The following is a 14,624-nucleotide window of genomic DNA, read 5'->3' on the forward strand; positions in this document are numbered from 1 at the left end:
CAAAAAGATAGCCACCAAAAGAAATTTAAACACAGAACTAAAATAAAGGATATAGGCGTTGAGAGAATGGAAGTATGACTAGAGCAAGGCTGATTGAGAAAGAATAGGGAGACAAATTAGGTGATTACTAGAAAGGGTCAATTGGAGGTGGGTGTGAAAATAAAGAGTGACTTTGGATTAGATACCAAAAGCAGTAGGGAGCCAGTGAAGTATTTGAGAGGGGGCAGTGACCTAGTCAAAGTGACAGATGAGAAAGTTTCTCCCCGCCCCCATTCTTTAGTGATTTAGCCTAGTTGCAGAGGAAAGGTATTAGAGTAAGAGCCTAGAAAGAGTAAAGATGTAATGGTCCCAAGTTTAACATTGTCAAAAACTAAAAAAGAGCTTACTTTAAGATATTAAAAGGAATCTGTAAGAATAAATTAGTTTTTAGGTATTATATAAGAAGTATTGAAGTACTCAGCAATAAGCTGAAGTTGAGGAATGAAAGTAGTGTTAATATCCTCTAGCTGTAAAAAATTAGGTGGTGCATACCATGGTGACAGAAAAACTGGTAAAATAAAATAAATGATAAATGAAGAATGCCTTCTGTTTACCATGTTCAAATTGAGATAGAGATAAAATATTTAGGCAAGAAGAAAAATAGGAACAGAAGTTAACTGGGTAGGGGAAAGAGGATAGTATAACATTGAGTGTCTGATATATATATATTATACACCTATAAGATAGTGTGTGATAATACCAGTTGAGTGGTCGTGGTGAGGCAGGAGGGGAGATCATCATGTTAAGGAAGCTTCATGGATGAGCTTGGACTTAAGTGGATCTTGAAAAACGAATATATAAGAAGGTGGGGGAGCAGTGAATAAGTCAGTGTTGCTGGAACAAAAGAGTCTGTTGAGAATTAATGGAAGATGAAATTAGAAACACAAGGTCCATGTTGTAGGTGTCGATCTAAGGAATTCAACTTTATCATGTTATCAGTGGGGACCAGTATTCAGTCATTAGGTGTTTTTAAGCAGGCAAATGATATAAAGAAATCTGTTTTTAGGAAACTTAATCAGGGGGAATGGGGAGGGATTATTGAACCAAGATGGTAGAGAAAAGGCAGGGACCCCCCTCTACTCTCCCAAATTCCCTTCCAAACAACTTTAAAGTAACAACTCAGAATGAATTCTGGAGAACCCACAAAAAGATAAGGTAAAATAATTTTCCAGCCCTAGACAGCCTACAAGATCAGCAGGTCTCTTGCACTCAGGTGAGAGTAAAGAGCAGTCCACCCCAAGGTAACACCCTGGCAAACCAGCAGCCCGCCTTGGTGACAACTGAGGCAGCAACAGTGGCTTCCAGAGCTCACAGCCCACAAATGGGAAGGGGTCTGACAATTGGTCAGAAGGACATCATAGAGGTCCCATGGCTGGTACTGGGTGCAGCACTCTGTTGATTGCCCATCCATGGATCCGGGTCCCAGTTCTGGGTTACAGTCCTAGGGCAAGGGAGAGCACTAGTATACCAAAGCTTTCTAGCTACAGGGGAGCAGGGATAGTGGTCACAGTTACAGGGAGAAAAAAAGAGTGCTTGTGATCACTTACAGGCCCAGGGAGTAGTAAACACACCTCTCTTTAGAAATATACTGCCTTTGAAGAACTGAAAACTTACAACACCCTACCCCCCACCAGAACTAGCTTTGAAAAAATTGTACAAAGAGCCTGAAGCTTGGAACAGTGCCCCCTGCTATCCTAGAAGTGTAGCCCAATTTTAACATGGTTAAAAGTCCAAAAACAGGCTGGAAAAATGAGCAAACAAAAAAAGCCTAAGCATAGAATACTATAGTGATATAAACTCAGAAGACAAAGTTAAAACAGCTACAACCGAAAGCCTCAAATACACCACACACACATGCACACACAGATATAGATATGAATTGGTCTTGGGCCCCCTGAAAAAAATTTTTGGAAGAGCTCAAAAAGGATTTTAGAAATCAGAGAACTAAAGGAAAAATTGGGAAATGAAATGAGAGTGATACAAGAAACTGGGGAGGGGGAAGTCAACAATTTGGTAAAGGGGACACAAAAAAATACTGAAGAAAATAACACCTTAAAAAAAAAAACAGAATAGGCCAAATAATAAGAGGCACAAAAATCCTCTGAAGAGAACTCCTTAAAAAGCAGAACTGGCCAAATGGAAAAAATATGCACACTGAAGAAAAGAACTCCTTAAGAAGTAGAATTGGGCAAGTAGAAGATGACAAAGTTGAAAAAATAGAAGAAAATATGAAATATCTTAATTGGAAAAACAACTCACCTGGAAAATGATCCAAGGAGAAATCATTTAAGAATTATTGGACTACCTGAAAGCCATAATCCAAAAGAAAAAATGACTAGCCATCAACTTTTTTTTTTAAAGCAATCAGGGTTAAGTAACTTGCTCAAGGTTACACGGCCAGTTATTTTTTTGTGTAGGTGCCGAGTATCTGAGGCCAGAACTGATCCCAGGTCTCCTGATGCTGGGGCCAGTGCTCTTACTCACTGTGCCACCTGGCCACCCCTAGCCATCAACTTTGAATAATATTCTAGAACCAGAAAATAAAATAAGAATCGAAAGAATCTACCAATCACCTCCTGAAAAAAAATCCCCAAAAGAAAACTCCATGGAATATTATAGCCAAATTCCAGAGCTTCCAGGTCAAGAAGAAAAAATTGCAAGCAGCTAGAAAGAAACAATTAAGTTATCATGGAGTTACAGTCAGGATCACACAAGATTTAGCATTTTCTGCATTAAAGAATTGGAGGGGGGCGTCCAGGTAGCACAGAGAGTAAGAGCACCGGCTCCAGTGTCAGGATGACCTGGAGATCCGAATCCCGGGCTCAGACACTTAGCACCCACCCAGAAACACCTGGCCATGTAACCTTGAGCAAGTTACTTAACCCAGATTGCTTTAAAAAAAAAAAAGAATTGGAGGGATTGAAATGTGATTCTAGAGGACAAAAGAACTAGGATTACAACAAAGAATCACCTACCCAGCAAAATTAAGTAAAATCCTTCAGGGGGAAAAATGGATATTCAGTGAATAGAGGACTTTTAAGCATTCCTGATGAAAAGACCAGAGCGAAATAGAAAATTTGACTTTCTAATACAGGATTCAAGGGAAGCATAAAAAACTAAACAGAAAAGAGAAATCATAAGGGATTCAGTAAGGTAATCTGTTTATATTCCTATGAGGTAAGATGATACTTGTAACTAACTCCTGAGAACTTTCTCATTATTAGGGAAGTTAGAAGATGTATGCATAGACAGAGGACACTGGTATGAGTTGAATATGAAGGGATTCTGTCTACAAAAATAAAATGAAGGGGTGAGAGAGGTAGAATGGGGTAAATTATCTGACAGAAGAGGTCATAATGAGCTTTTTTTTCCAGTTGGGGATAAGTGACTTGCCCAAGGTCACACAGCCAGTTTTGTGTTAAGTGTCTGAGGCTGAATTTGAACTCGGGTCCTCCTGACTCCGGGGCTGGTGCTGTATTCACTGCACCACCTAGCCACCCAATAATGAGCTTTTACATTGGGGAATATGGGGGGGGGGTGAGAGAGAGTTTGGAATCTTAACTCTTATCAGAATTGGCTCAAAGAAGGAATAACATGCACTCAGTTGGTATAGAAATCTGTCTTACCCTATAGGAAAGTAGGGGGGGGGGAACCAGGATAAGATAAGGTAAGTGAGGGTGCAGGGAGCTGAGAGAAGAGAGTGTATTGGAGGAGGCAGCAATCAGAAACAAAACACTTTTTAAGAATGAATGAGAGAGAGAAGAGTCACAACTTAAAAAAAATTTTCATAGAAAGTTTCTCTGATAAAGGCCTCATTTCCCAGATATATAGAAAACATAAATCAAATTTATAAGAATTCAAGTCTTCTGTTCACCATGTTCAAATTGAGCTAGTGATAAGATATTTAGGCAAGAAGAAAAATAGGGACAGAAGTAAACTGGGTAGGGGAAAGAGGATAGTATAACATTGAGTGTCTGATATGTATATTATACACCTCTATAAGATAGTGTGTGATAATAGCAGTTGAGTGGTCATGGCGAGGGAGGAGGGGAAGTCATTGTGTTAAGGAAGTTTCATGGATGAGGTTGGACTTAAGTGGATCTTGAAAAATGAATATATAAGAAGGTGGGGGAGCAGTGAATAAGTCAGTGTTGCTGGAACAAGTCATTCTCCAGTTGATAGTCAAAGGATATGAACAGACAATTTTTAGACAAAGTAATCAAAGCTATCTATAGTCACAAAAAAGTATTCTAAGTCACTATCATTTGGGGATGTGCAGATTAAAATAGTTCTGAGGTACCACCCCACAGGAAAGTGACAAATGTTGAAGGGGATATGGGAAAACTTGAGATGCTCATATTCTGCTGGTGGAATTGTGAACTGATTAAACCATTCTGGAGAGCAATTTGAACTATTTTCCTAAGGGCTACAAAACTGTGCATACTCTTTGACCCAGCAATGACCTATACATACCAAAATGTTTTATAACAGCTTCTTTAGTGCTGGCAAAGAATTGGAAATTGAGGGGATGCTCATTAGTTGGAAAATGGCTAAACAAGTTGTGATAGAATACTGTTTTACTATAAGAAATGATGAGCAAGATGTTCTCAGAAAAACTTGGAAAGTCTCACATGAACTGATGAAAAGTGAAATGAGCAGAACCATGAGAACATTCTACATAGTAACAGCAGTATTTATTATATGATGATCACCTGTAAATTATTGTTTATATTTTTATATTATGTTTATAATATAATATATTAATATATGACATATATTAATATATTATATTATTTATATATATATTAATTATTCTCAGCATTTTAGTGATCCAAAACAATTCTGAAGGACTTAGGAACGATGCTGTCTCTTCCAGAGAAAAAAATACAGACAGAAGCATAATTTTTTTACCTTTTTTTTTCTTTGTTTTGTTGGTTTGTGTTTTCCTTCACAACATGACTAATATGGAAATAATGTTTTCCATGACTGCAAATGTATATCCTATATCAGATTGCTTGCCTTCTCAAGGAAGGGGGGGAGGTGAGAGAGAGTGAAACTCAAGAATTTTTAAAAACAAACAAGTCTTGTTACATGTAATTGTGAAAGGTTTTTAAATGTTAAATAAAAAATTAATCTGGTAGTGGGGTGCAAAGTAGACTAGAGGGGTGAATGATTGGAAGCAGAGAAATTAAGAAATTTGTAATGGTGTATTAAGTCCCAGTTTTTTTATTTCGTATATTAAGTCCATTGTTTCTTCCTCTCTTCCCCATCTCTGTCTTTCTCTCCTTTTTTCCTTCCTCCCTTTTTTCTTTTTCTCTTCTTTTCTCTTTCCATTTGTTACCTTTCCTTTTCCTTCCATCTCCCCTTCCCTTTTCCATCCTTCCTTGCATTTCTTCTTCTCCTTGTTTCTATACTTTTACTTCTCCACCAGTTACTCTCCCACCTTCCAAAGTCCCCCTGCATTCCCATCTATTCTCCCTGCTTTGTTTGCTATATTTCTTAGCTCTTCAACAACATAAGTTACAGAGTACAAATTGTAAACTCACAAGGAGGCTGTCAGATCTAACTCCCTTGTTTTTTCAGATGAAGAAACTGAGGTACAGAAAAGTTAAGCTATCCAGTATCAAACAACTATTAAGAATCTGCAGTGGAATTTAAATCCACTTCCTGATTCCAAGTCCAGTGTCCCTCCAATGTGCCATGATGCTTCTAGGTTATTGTGTCTGTCATATCACCATTCTTAGACTAGATAGGTGCTTTTTCTAGACTATATATAGGAAATACTCTTTTTTTTTTTTTTTTTGCTACATATATTTTTGTTGATGGTTAATGATTTGGAGTCAAAAGACAAATTCAGATCCTTCAATAATGCTTTTGGGGCTGGACATTTAGTATCTCAGGAACTTATTTTCTTGTGTTAAAAAGAGGAGTTAAACTCAATTATCCCTAAAATTCCCTACAACTCTAAAATGTCTGGGGTTTTTTTTATTTATTAATTAGATTATATATTCCTTTAAGGTTGGAATGTGCCTCGTACATCTGTTATCACTCACAGTACCAAATGAGCTGCCTTGCTCTTAATAAATATTGGTTATTGTATTCATTTTTTAAACTATTTTCAGAGAAATATATATCTCATGAGCTGTTTCTCATGAATATTTCTACTTATATTCTAATGGTTAGTAACATAATCCTATTTTTCCTTAACTTTAGTGATTTAGAATCTAGAAGAGAAGTTAAAAAAGAAGAAGGTGAGGCTTTTGCCCGAGAACATGGACTTATCTTTATGGAAACTTCTGCTAAAACTGCTTCCAATGTAGAAGAGGTAAGTGGGCTGTCCTTTTAAATAATTAAAACGTTTTGTTTAATAGAAATATGTGTTATATCCTTTGACATTTCTTCTTTTATATTTTCATCACAATGTAGGGGATTTAACTATTTTAAATTAAGTATGATTTCCTGAATCTTTTGACACTTTTAAAAATCTTACTAAACACTGATATTATATTGTTAAAGCATATCTAATATGTTTATAAGGTTCCTTTCTTATTCTCAGTGAGGAGAGAATGTTAGCCTCTCCTCTTGTGGCATAAACTCGTAAAATATTGATGTTATTCATACTTAAAAAATATTCTTATATCAAGATAAACACCAAGAGAGGCAAGATGGGCTTGTGGACAGAGAACAGCTCACCTAGTAATCACAAAATCCTTGGTTTAAGTCCTGCCTCACAGCACCTACTTGACCCTGGGCAAGTCTCTTAGTGTGCCCAGGCAGCTCTCTTAAGATTTGAAGTTTCAGACAAGCTACTGCTCTGCATCAGTGAAGAAAGATTCCATACCACAATCTCTCTATAGCAATAAAATCACAGGTCCAATTCAGAGCACTTCAATATTAAACACCACGTTGCACAAAAATATTCTTTGCAGGTGGTTATTTTACTTTCTTTTCCTTTTTTAATTTTTCTTATATATTACTTTTCTAGCAGTTTGTGAAGAATATCTCAATAATTATATATAGTTATTCATTGATCGATAGATAAATATCATATCTATACATACACACATATATTTCCTTGTGATCCTTTACTTGAATATGTCCAATTTGCTATGATAAACATCCTGCTATAAATTGATATTCTGAGACCTCTGTAGTATATCCATTCAGTTGAGAGATATTAAGGTCTCATTTGATTAAATAGAGAGAAAGGTATGCAAACTAGCTAGCTTATATAGTAAAAACAATTCAAATAAATTAGTAATCTGAACAGATGAAGGCTAAATAAATGAAGTCACTGTTATCTAAATCTGCTTTGTCATTCCAAAGTTGTTTCCATTGGTCAGACACATAATATGCCCACTGTGTTCAATATTTTTTTTTAACTAGAATCTAAGCCAGAAGTTCATTAAAAAAAAAAGTACTGCTAGCTATACAGTAGCTCCTCCTGTCAGTAAAAATCTGAGAAGTTCAATTGCTAGAAATGTGTTATGATAATTTTAAAAACAATCTTTGATTTGGTGGTTTGAGCATCTCCTTTAACACATATCAAAACTCCTTTGAGTAGATAGTGTTTACAACTTGTTTCTTGAGTTCATGATTTGGTTACTAGTCTTCTAGTAATGAGCCTCAGAATTTTTAGCACAGTTCAGCCAGTCCTTAGACAGTAACCTCTCACTGGGCCCCTACTTGAAGCTGTTCCAGCTTGGTTTAGGAACTTGTATTTTCTAGCAGAGCCTTTGAGAACCTGGTATCCTTCCACCACAGAATGACACTCCAGTTCCAGCTAAAATTTTAAAACTGACCATTTAAACTTAGAGTTTAATGTTTGTGGCTTTACTCATGAGAATAATTCTTTATTCTTTTGTTTCTGTTTTGCATAACACAGTTGTGAACATTTGCTCTACAAAGTAATTGATCATACAAAATCATGAGAGGGTAATATTGGAACTTTTTTTTTTAACCTTTGACTCTGGAGAGTACTTTGGATTTAAAAAAAATAAAATTTGCACATAAATCCATTTAATATTAATATTCTTTATAATAATAATATTAATATCCACATAAATATTCACAAATATTCAGCATGTGGAAATAATTTTGCCCCAAATACAAATTTTTTTGTATTTTTAATTTTTAAGGAAAGACTAATTTTTAAGGAAACACTATTGAGTACTTAGATTAATTTGAGGAAATTCTAAAATGAAAGCATGAGTAGCTTAAATTTATTCTGAAACTTGTACTAATATAGCTTGACATCTATTCTGTGACCAGCATTGTCAACTATAGACTCATAAATTTGGATAAGACTGTTTCATGATCCAGAACAAAATAGTGCAACTATCCTGAATGTACTTCACTATATGAAAAGTTAGAATATCAAAGCACAGTCCCACAAAGCGCTATCATGAATTAATGCACTAAACAAAAATTACTTTGAAAAAAAATGAAGCAGTCCAGATGTAAGATGAAATAATGTCACTGTATATGGCATTTTTATGTTTTATAAAATGCTTTTGCATTATCGTATTTGATTCTCACAGCAGACCTACTGGGAAGATTGAGTGATTTGCCCACATCTACCCAGTTGTGAAACTGATTTAGATCTTCTGACTCTCAGTCAAATGTACTATGCCTTACTAATCTAGTTATTATTTGCTAATTTGTCAAAGAGTACACAACTCATCTTTACATATCACCTTAAAGCTTATAAAACACTTTCCCTGTAACAGATCTAAGTATTATCTCATCTCTATTATCAAAACTATTTTTTTACCAGTTTAATTTTTTTAATTGAATTGAATTATTTTGAATGATCCAGCTAAGAAAATAGACTCACAGGAACAGTGGTGACATGAATCCTCTAATTTCAAACCTTCTTAATAACAGCAACAAAAACAATAAGCTTATATCCTGTGTAGTGCTCCAGAGTTGACAGAGTGTTTTCCTCGACACAGTTCTGAGTCAGTTGTGAATGTCAGTATGCCCTTGTAGAAGAGGGAAGCAAGACCTAAAAAGCACTTGGTAAGCCAGTCCACAAACTCCTTTGTCCCAAAAGTACAGTTGCTTTCTCATGCTGCCATACTGTTATACAACAAGGTAACAGCTAAAAGTGAAATTACTACAAACTCAAAACAACTGCCTTTTTGCCATAGCTGTGGAACTGAAAGAGATGTTACAAATAGTCTGATGTAATTCTGTAAACCCTGTCATTTTACTTTTTTTTTTTTAAAGCAATCGGGGTTAAGTAACTTGCTCAAGGTTACACAGCCAGTTATATCTGGGTGTGGTGCTAAGTATTTGAGCCCAGATTCTATCCGACACTGGAGCCGGTGCTCTTACTGAGCACCTGGCTGAGCCACCTGGCCGCCCCTAAGCAATTGGGGTTAAGTAACTTGTTCAAGGTTACACGGCCAGGTGTTTCTGGGTGGGTGCTAAGTGTCTGAGCCCGGGATTCGATCCCCAGGTCATCCCAACACTGGAGCCGGTGCTATTACTCGCTGTGCTACCTGGCCGCCCCTACAAGGCCCTTTTCAATTGTGGGAAAGGAATTGGGAAGACCTTTCATTAGTAAGATAAGTTTATCATATTAGCTAACTTGGTACTTTGGGAGGGAGAGAAGTTATCCCAAGATGATGAAAGCAGGAAAGAGATGAAGGTGGGGGATGGAGAGGGTGGGAGAAATACTCAGGAGGGTGGAAAGGGGAGATGCTAAATGTAGGGAAAAACTGATCAGAGAAGACCCAAGTCTGCTACCCTAGTGGACACTCTGTGATTGGGAAATGACTTGTTGGTTCTTTGTACATTATAACTTTTGTACTCAGATCCCCAAATTTGCTTTCAAAGCCCTTTTAACGTAACTGAACTATAATAGTTATTACTATAATGTATTGTTATACTCTGTTTCCAGTAGTGCTTAGCTATGTTATAGGTAAAATCTCCTTTTTTATACTAGTATGAGAACCTAATCAGAATTTAAGTGAATTCAGTCATTTTAGGTATCAGGAATCTATATCTCACCAATGAGAGGGAATCTCCAGAGTAAATAAAGAAATGAAGCAGTTTAGTATCAAGGGAAAAAAACCAAAGGATTATCATTCCCTCCTTTCAATTTTTTTTTTTTTGCCTTTTTATGGAGGGTAATTGGGGTTAAGTGACTTGGCCAAGGTCACATGGCTAGTAAGTGTTAAGTGCCTGAGGCTGGATTATTAGACGTTTAAAAAAAATCTTTTGAATATTCAACTGTTATACCGGACAACTTTCAAGACAACAGGACTTGAGTTAAGCAACATAAAGAATTATATATCTCATTTTAAAAAGTCATATTAAAGGTTAACTAGAAATTTTTCCACACAGAGAATAAGGTTAAAGGAAAGGCCAGGGATCAATGATATAAATTTCCTTCCTAGCTTTTCTTCAAACAGTTTAAGAGTCAACTGAGGAGAGTACCATCAGTGGCTTTATTGGGGACATTCTTCATATAAGATTGAGCAATTTGATCAAAGATTTTACTAGGAAATAAAATGATAAAGAGGACTTAAGAGCTAGATGCAAGGAATAAAGCATTAATCGCCATATAAAAAGGCAGTCTTAATGTTACATTAATAGTTGAATGGTATTGAAAATTATAAGGATGATTCTTTTAGATGAAATCAGAGAAGTGAAGTTCTTTTTTAAAACTCAGTATTTCAAAAGGCTTCGTAATTTCATCTGTCAACTCCCTCTTGTGCTATAGACCGCAAGTACTCCACACATTTAATAGATTTTAATGATTTCCTCTGGCTAGACCACTGATAGTGAATGCCTACTTCTACATAGGTAGAGTGATCCATACTTACGTGTAGTCCATTTCTGGACCTCTGTTTAAAACCTTTGTGGCTTAGCAGTATTTCACAGGGTCAGGGTTATGGGGTTAATACCACAAGGATTTAAGCTTTGCTTGAATAATCTAGCATAGAGCCTAGGATCAAATCATGCCATAATGAGACAGTGAAGGAGGAGTTTATTGAAGTCCTTTTACTTATAAGATAGTGTATATACTCTACTCTATACATAAGAAATGCAAGCAGAAGCAGTAGATTTATGAAAAGTTGAAGGTCAACGTTTGTTTCATTTGTTCTAATCGCTGGTTTCTGAGCTCTTTCTAATTTATTTTTGAAAAGAAGTGTGTAGTTGGGGGTAGAGATTGGGGGTGGCAGGGCAAAAATAACAGCAGATGACATCCAGAATTAACTAGCAGTATAACTTTTGTTATTTAACCTTTCCTAGACTCAGTCTCCTCAAATGTAAATTGAGAATAATTTTTTTTTATTTCTGCCTATCTCCCATGATTGATGGAAAAATAAGAGTGAGACAGTAAATTCAAAAGCATTTTGAAAATTATAAAGGGCTTAGTAAATATCAGATCTCATTACTTGATCACCTAGACAAATGTCTTGCACAATAATAAGTATCTATTAAACATTTGGTGTTTTCCAGTGCCTTCAGGGGTATTCATTACTTCTTGATTATCTATCTGCATCATAACTGTACCCTTTGAAACCCAGTTTTGGCTGTATAAAATATTTCAGCTAGTTTTATAAAACATTATGTGAATCAGATGTCAGTAATAGTAGCAATTCACATTTCTGTAGTGCTTTATCAAAACACTCTCTTCACCTCTGTGAGAGTGGTGGGTACTCTCATTTTATTAATGAGGAAGCTTAGAAAAATGACTGATCACATATAATTTTCTAAAGCAGCATTCTAACCCAGGTCCCTAATGTCAAGCCTAACACAGTATTCACTATAACTTTCTGGTATGTTTTTCTTGGTATATTATTATATTTTTCATCCTTATTCACTAAGAAGCAAGTGAATCTGAAGCTTCATTGTAGTAGGACCTCTAGGAGTATATTCCCTATAAAGAGCAAACATAGTAGGGACTGAAAAAAATGCCATCAGATTTAGCAGTTACAAGAACATTGTCAAGCTTTGAGAGAATAGTTTCATTTAGAAGGTAGGTTTGGAAGCCTGATCTCAAGGTTTTTAGCGAGAGAGAGGCATTATAATATCATAGATTTAGGTGTCATTGTAAAAATGAGAAAATTAAGGCCTAGAGAGATAGTAACTTTCCTAAGTTCATATAGGAAGTTGAAAAACTGGAATTTGAACAAAGGTCATCAGATGTTAAATCTGTTACCCATTCTGCTACTGTGCAGATTATTCTCACGGCTATTTGGAGGATGAATTGGGTGCAGAGGAGGGGTAGGAAATTTTGGAGACAGTAAAACAAATTGAGTGGTTATTAAATTAGACCAGGCAAGGATTGATAAGGCTGTGAAAGCAGTTGCAAGTGCTTGTATGAGTGGAGAGAATACAGATTCAAAAGACATTTTAAAGGGTAGAGTTAACAACAAGATTTGGTAACTGGTGATGAAATGTGGTGAAATGAAGAGGGTAGAGGTTAGGATAATTCACAAGGTTGCAAACCTGGGTGAATGTGAGATATTACTCCTCAAAAGAAATGGGATTTTGTTGTTGGAAAAGGAGTATGTTTAGGGGGAACAGTTTTGGTTTTGTTTTTGTTTTTTGATGGGGGAAGGTAGGGCAATTGGGGTTAAATGACTTGCCCAAAGTAACCCGGCTAGTTTTGTGTTAAGTACCTGAGGCTGGGTTTGAATTCATGTCCTCCTGACTTCAGGACCTGTGCTCTATTCACTGCACCACCTAGCCACCCCACTTTCACTCCTACAGTCCTCACTGTCATTTGTCTCCTCCACTTTATGGTTAAACTTCTTACAAAAGCCATCTACACTCACTTCTGCTTCCTCTCCTCAAACTCTTTTTTAAATCTTTTGCAATCTGGCTTCAAACTTTCATCATTCATTTGAAATTACTCTCTCCAGAATTATCTGTGATATTGACAAACCCAGTTGCCTTTTCTCCATCCTCATCCTTCTCAACCTCTACAGCCTTTGACACTCTTGTCACCTTCTGATAGTCTGTCCTCTCTGGATCTTAGTGACAATACTCTCTCCTGGTTTTCCTCCTATTTGAATCCTCCGAAGGATCTTCATCCATGTCACGCTTACTAACTGTTGTTGTCTTCCAAGGTTTTCAGTAAATATACATTGAGTGCTTACTTAGTTCTGGGGAGACAAAAACAAGAGCTTTAACCCTGGATCAAGAGAATCTACAGTCAGATCCCAGCTCAGCTCCTTGCCACCTGTGTGACTCTGGGCAAGTCACTTAACCTTTCTTAGGTCTCAGGTTTCCCATATGTAAAGGGTTGGACCAAGTGAAGTTTCTTCCACATCTAAGTCTGTGTTCCTATGATCCTCTCAGAAAGCCATGCAGCCAACCCACCCTTTCTAATAGAACATTTTTTCCTATGTCTCCCTACTGCTGCCCATAAGGTCCTCTACTTCACTTTCTCTCCCCCAGGCCCAAGATCCTCATCCCTCTACTCTTGTAGAGCTGTCCAGGTAAGGGGTTGCAGAGACAGAAAGTATGTCTTCAGTTGTCCTACCCCATTCCCATCATTCTGCAAACACGCATACACTAGCTCAGAGCCTGATTTTGCAAATCTATAAAGGCAAGGGAGATGGAGAGTGATTGCTCATGGAGTCCTCCAACACCAGGTCTCAAAGCAAGTAGTGATGTTTTTTTAACTGTCCAAACCCCTCTTTTTCTCTGTATATCTCATTAGCTCCCACAAGTTCAGTTATCTCTATGCTGCGGTTTCCCAGATCTGTATATCCAGCCTTAGTCTCTCTCCTAATTCTCTCCATGTGCCTCTTGGCTTTCTTAAGTTGGATGTCCTGAAGGCATCTCCTACTCAACATTCCCAAAATAGAACTCATTATCTTTCTCTCCAAAGCCTGCAAAATTCTTCCTGTTCCTCAAGGTGCCACTGTCTTCCCCGTCAAACAGGCACCTTTAGTATCATCTTCAGTCCTTCAGTTTCACCCCATATATTCAGTCTTTTGCTAAATCTTGTTTTTACCTTCACATTATCCCTCATTTACATCACCTTCGCTTCGTTTATACAGATATCATCCTGATTCATGCCTTCCTCACCTTGTGTCTGGATTGTTACAACAGCCCTGCTATTGGGTCTGCCTATGTCAACTCTAATCCATTTCCATTGAGCTAACAGCGCGTCTCTGACTATATGACCCTCCTAGTCAATAAAATCTTGTTGCTCTTTATCACCTCCAGCTTCAAATATTGAATCCCCTGCTTGCCTTTTTAAGTCCTTTATCACCTGTCACCTTCCCACCTTTCCAGTCTTCTGAAACTCTCCTCCCCTCAATGCACTCTAGGATACTTCCTCCCACGCCCCTTCACCTAAACTCCTATACCCCTTGCTTTCTCTGCCTGCAAGACTCAATTCTGTTCTCGTCTTCCACCAGAGGCCTTTCGTGGCATACCAGTTGTTAGTGCTTTCCCCTCTTGAGATTACATCTGCCCTGTATATACCTAACTGTTTGTATGTCGTCTTCCCGTTAGAATGTGGGCCTCTCGTGGGCAGCAACTGTTTTTGCCCTTCTTTGTGTCTCCAGCACTTAACACAGGCCCTGGCACACAGTAAGCACTTACGCGAG

General features: G+C 37.2%; 1 protein-coding gene across 1 annotated transcript in view; it reads left to right on the plus strand.

Moving 5' to 3' along the window:
- RAB2A (RAB2A, member RAS oncogene family) overlaps nucleotides 1–14,624 on the plus strand; it is a 102,903-nt gene that overhangs the window by 71,500 nt on the left and 16,779 nt on the right. The window contains exon 6 of the mRNA XM_069099998.1: nucleotides 6,253–6,364. Coding sequence (XP_068956099.1) covers nucleotides 6,253–6,364 — 112 coding nt within the window. The remainder of the gene's footprint in view (nucleotides 1–6,252; nucleotides 6,365–14,624) is intronic.

The sequence above is a fragment of the Petaurus breviceps genome, unplaced genomic scaffold, assembly GCF_028583685.1.
Source record: "Petaurus breviceps papuanus isolate PSGF00001 unplaced genomic scaffold, PetGlider_PUasm1.0 38, whole genome shotgun sequence".
Taxonomy (NCBI): domain Eukaryota; kingdom Metazoa; phylum Chordata; class Mammalia; order Diprotodontia; family Petauridae; genus Petaurus; species Petaurus breviceps.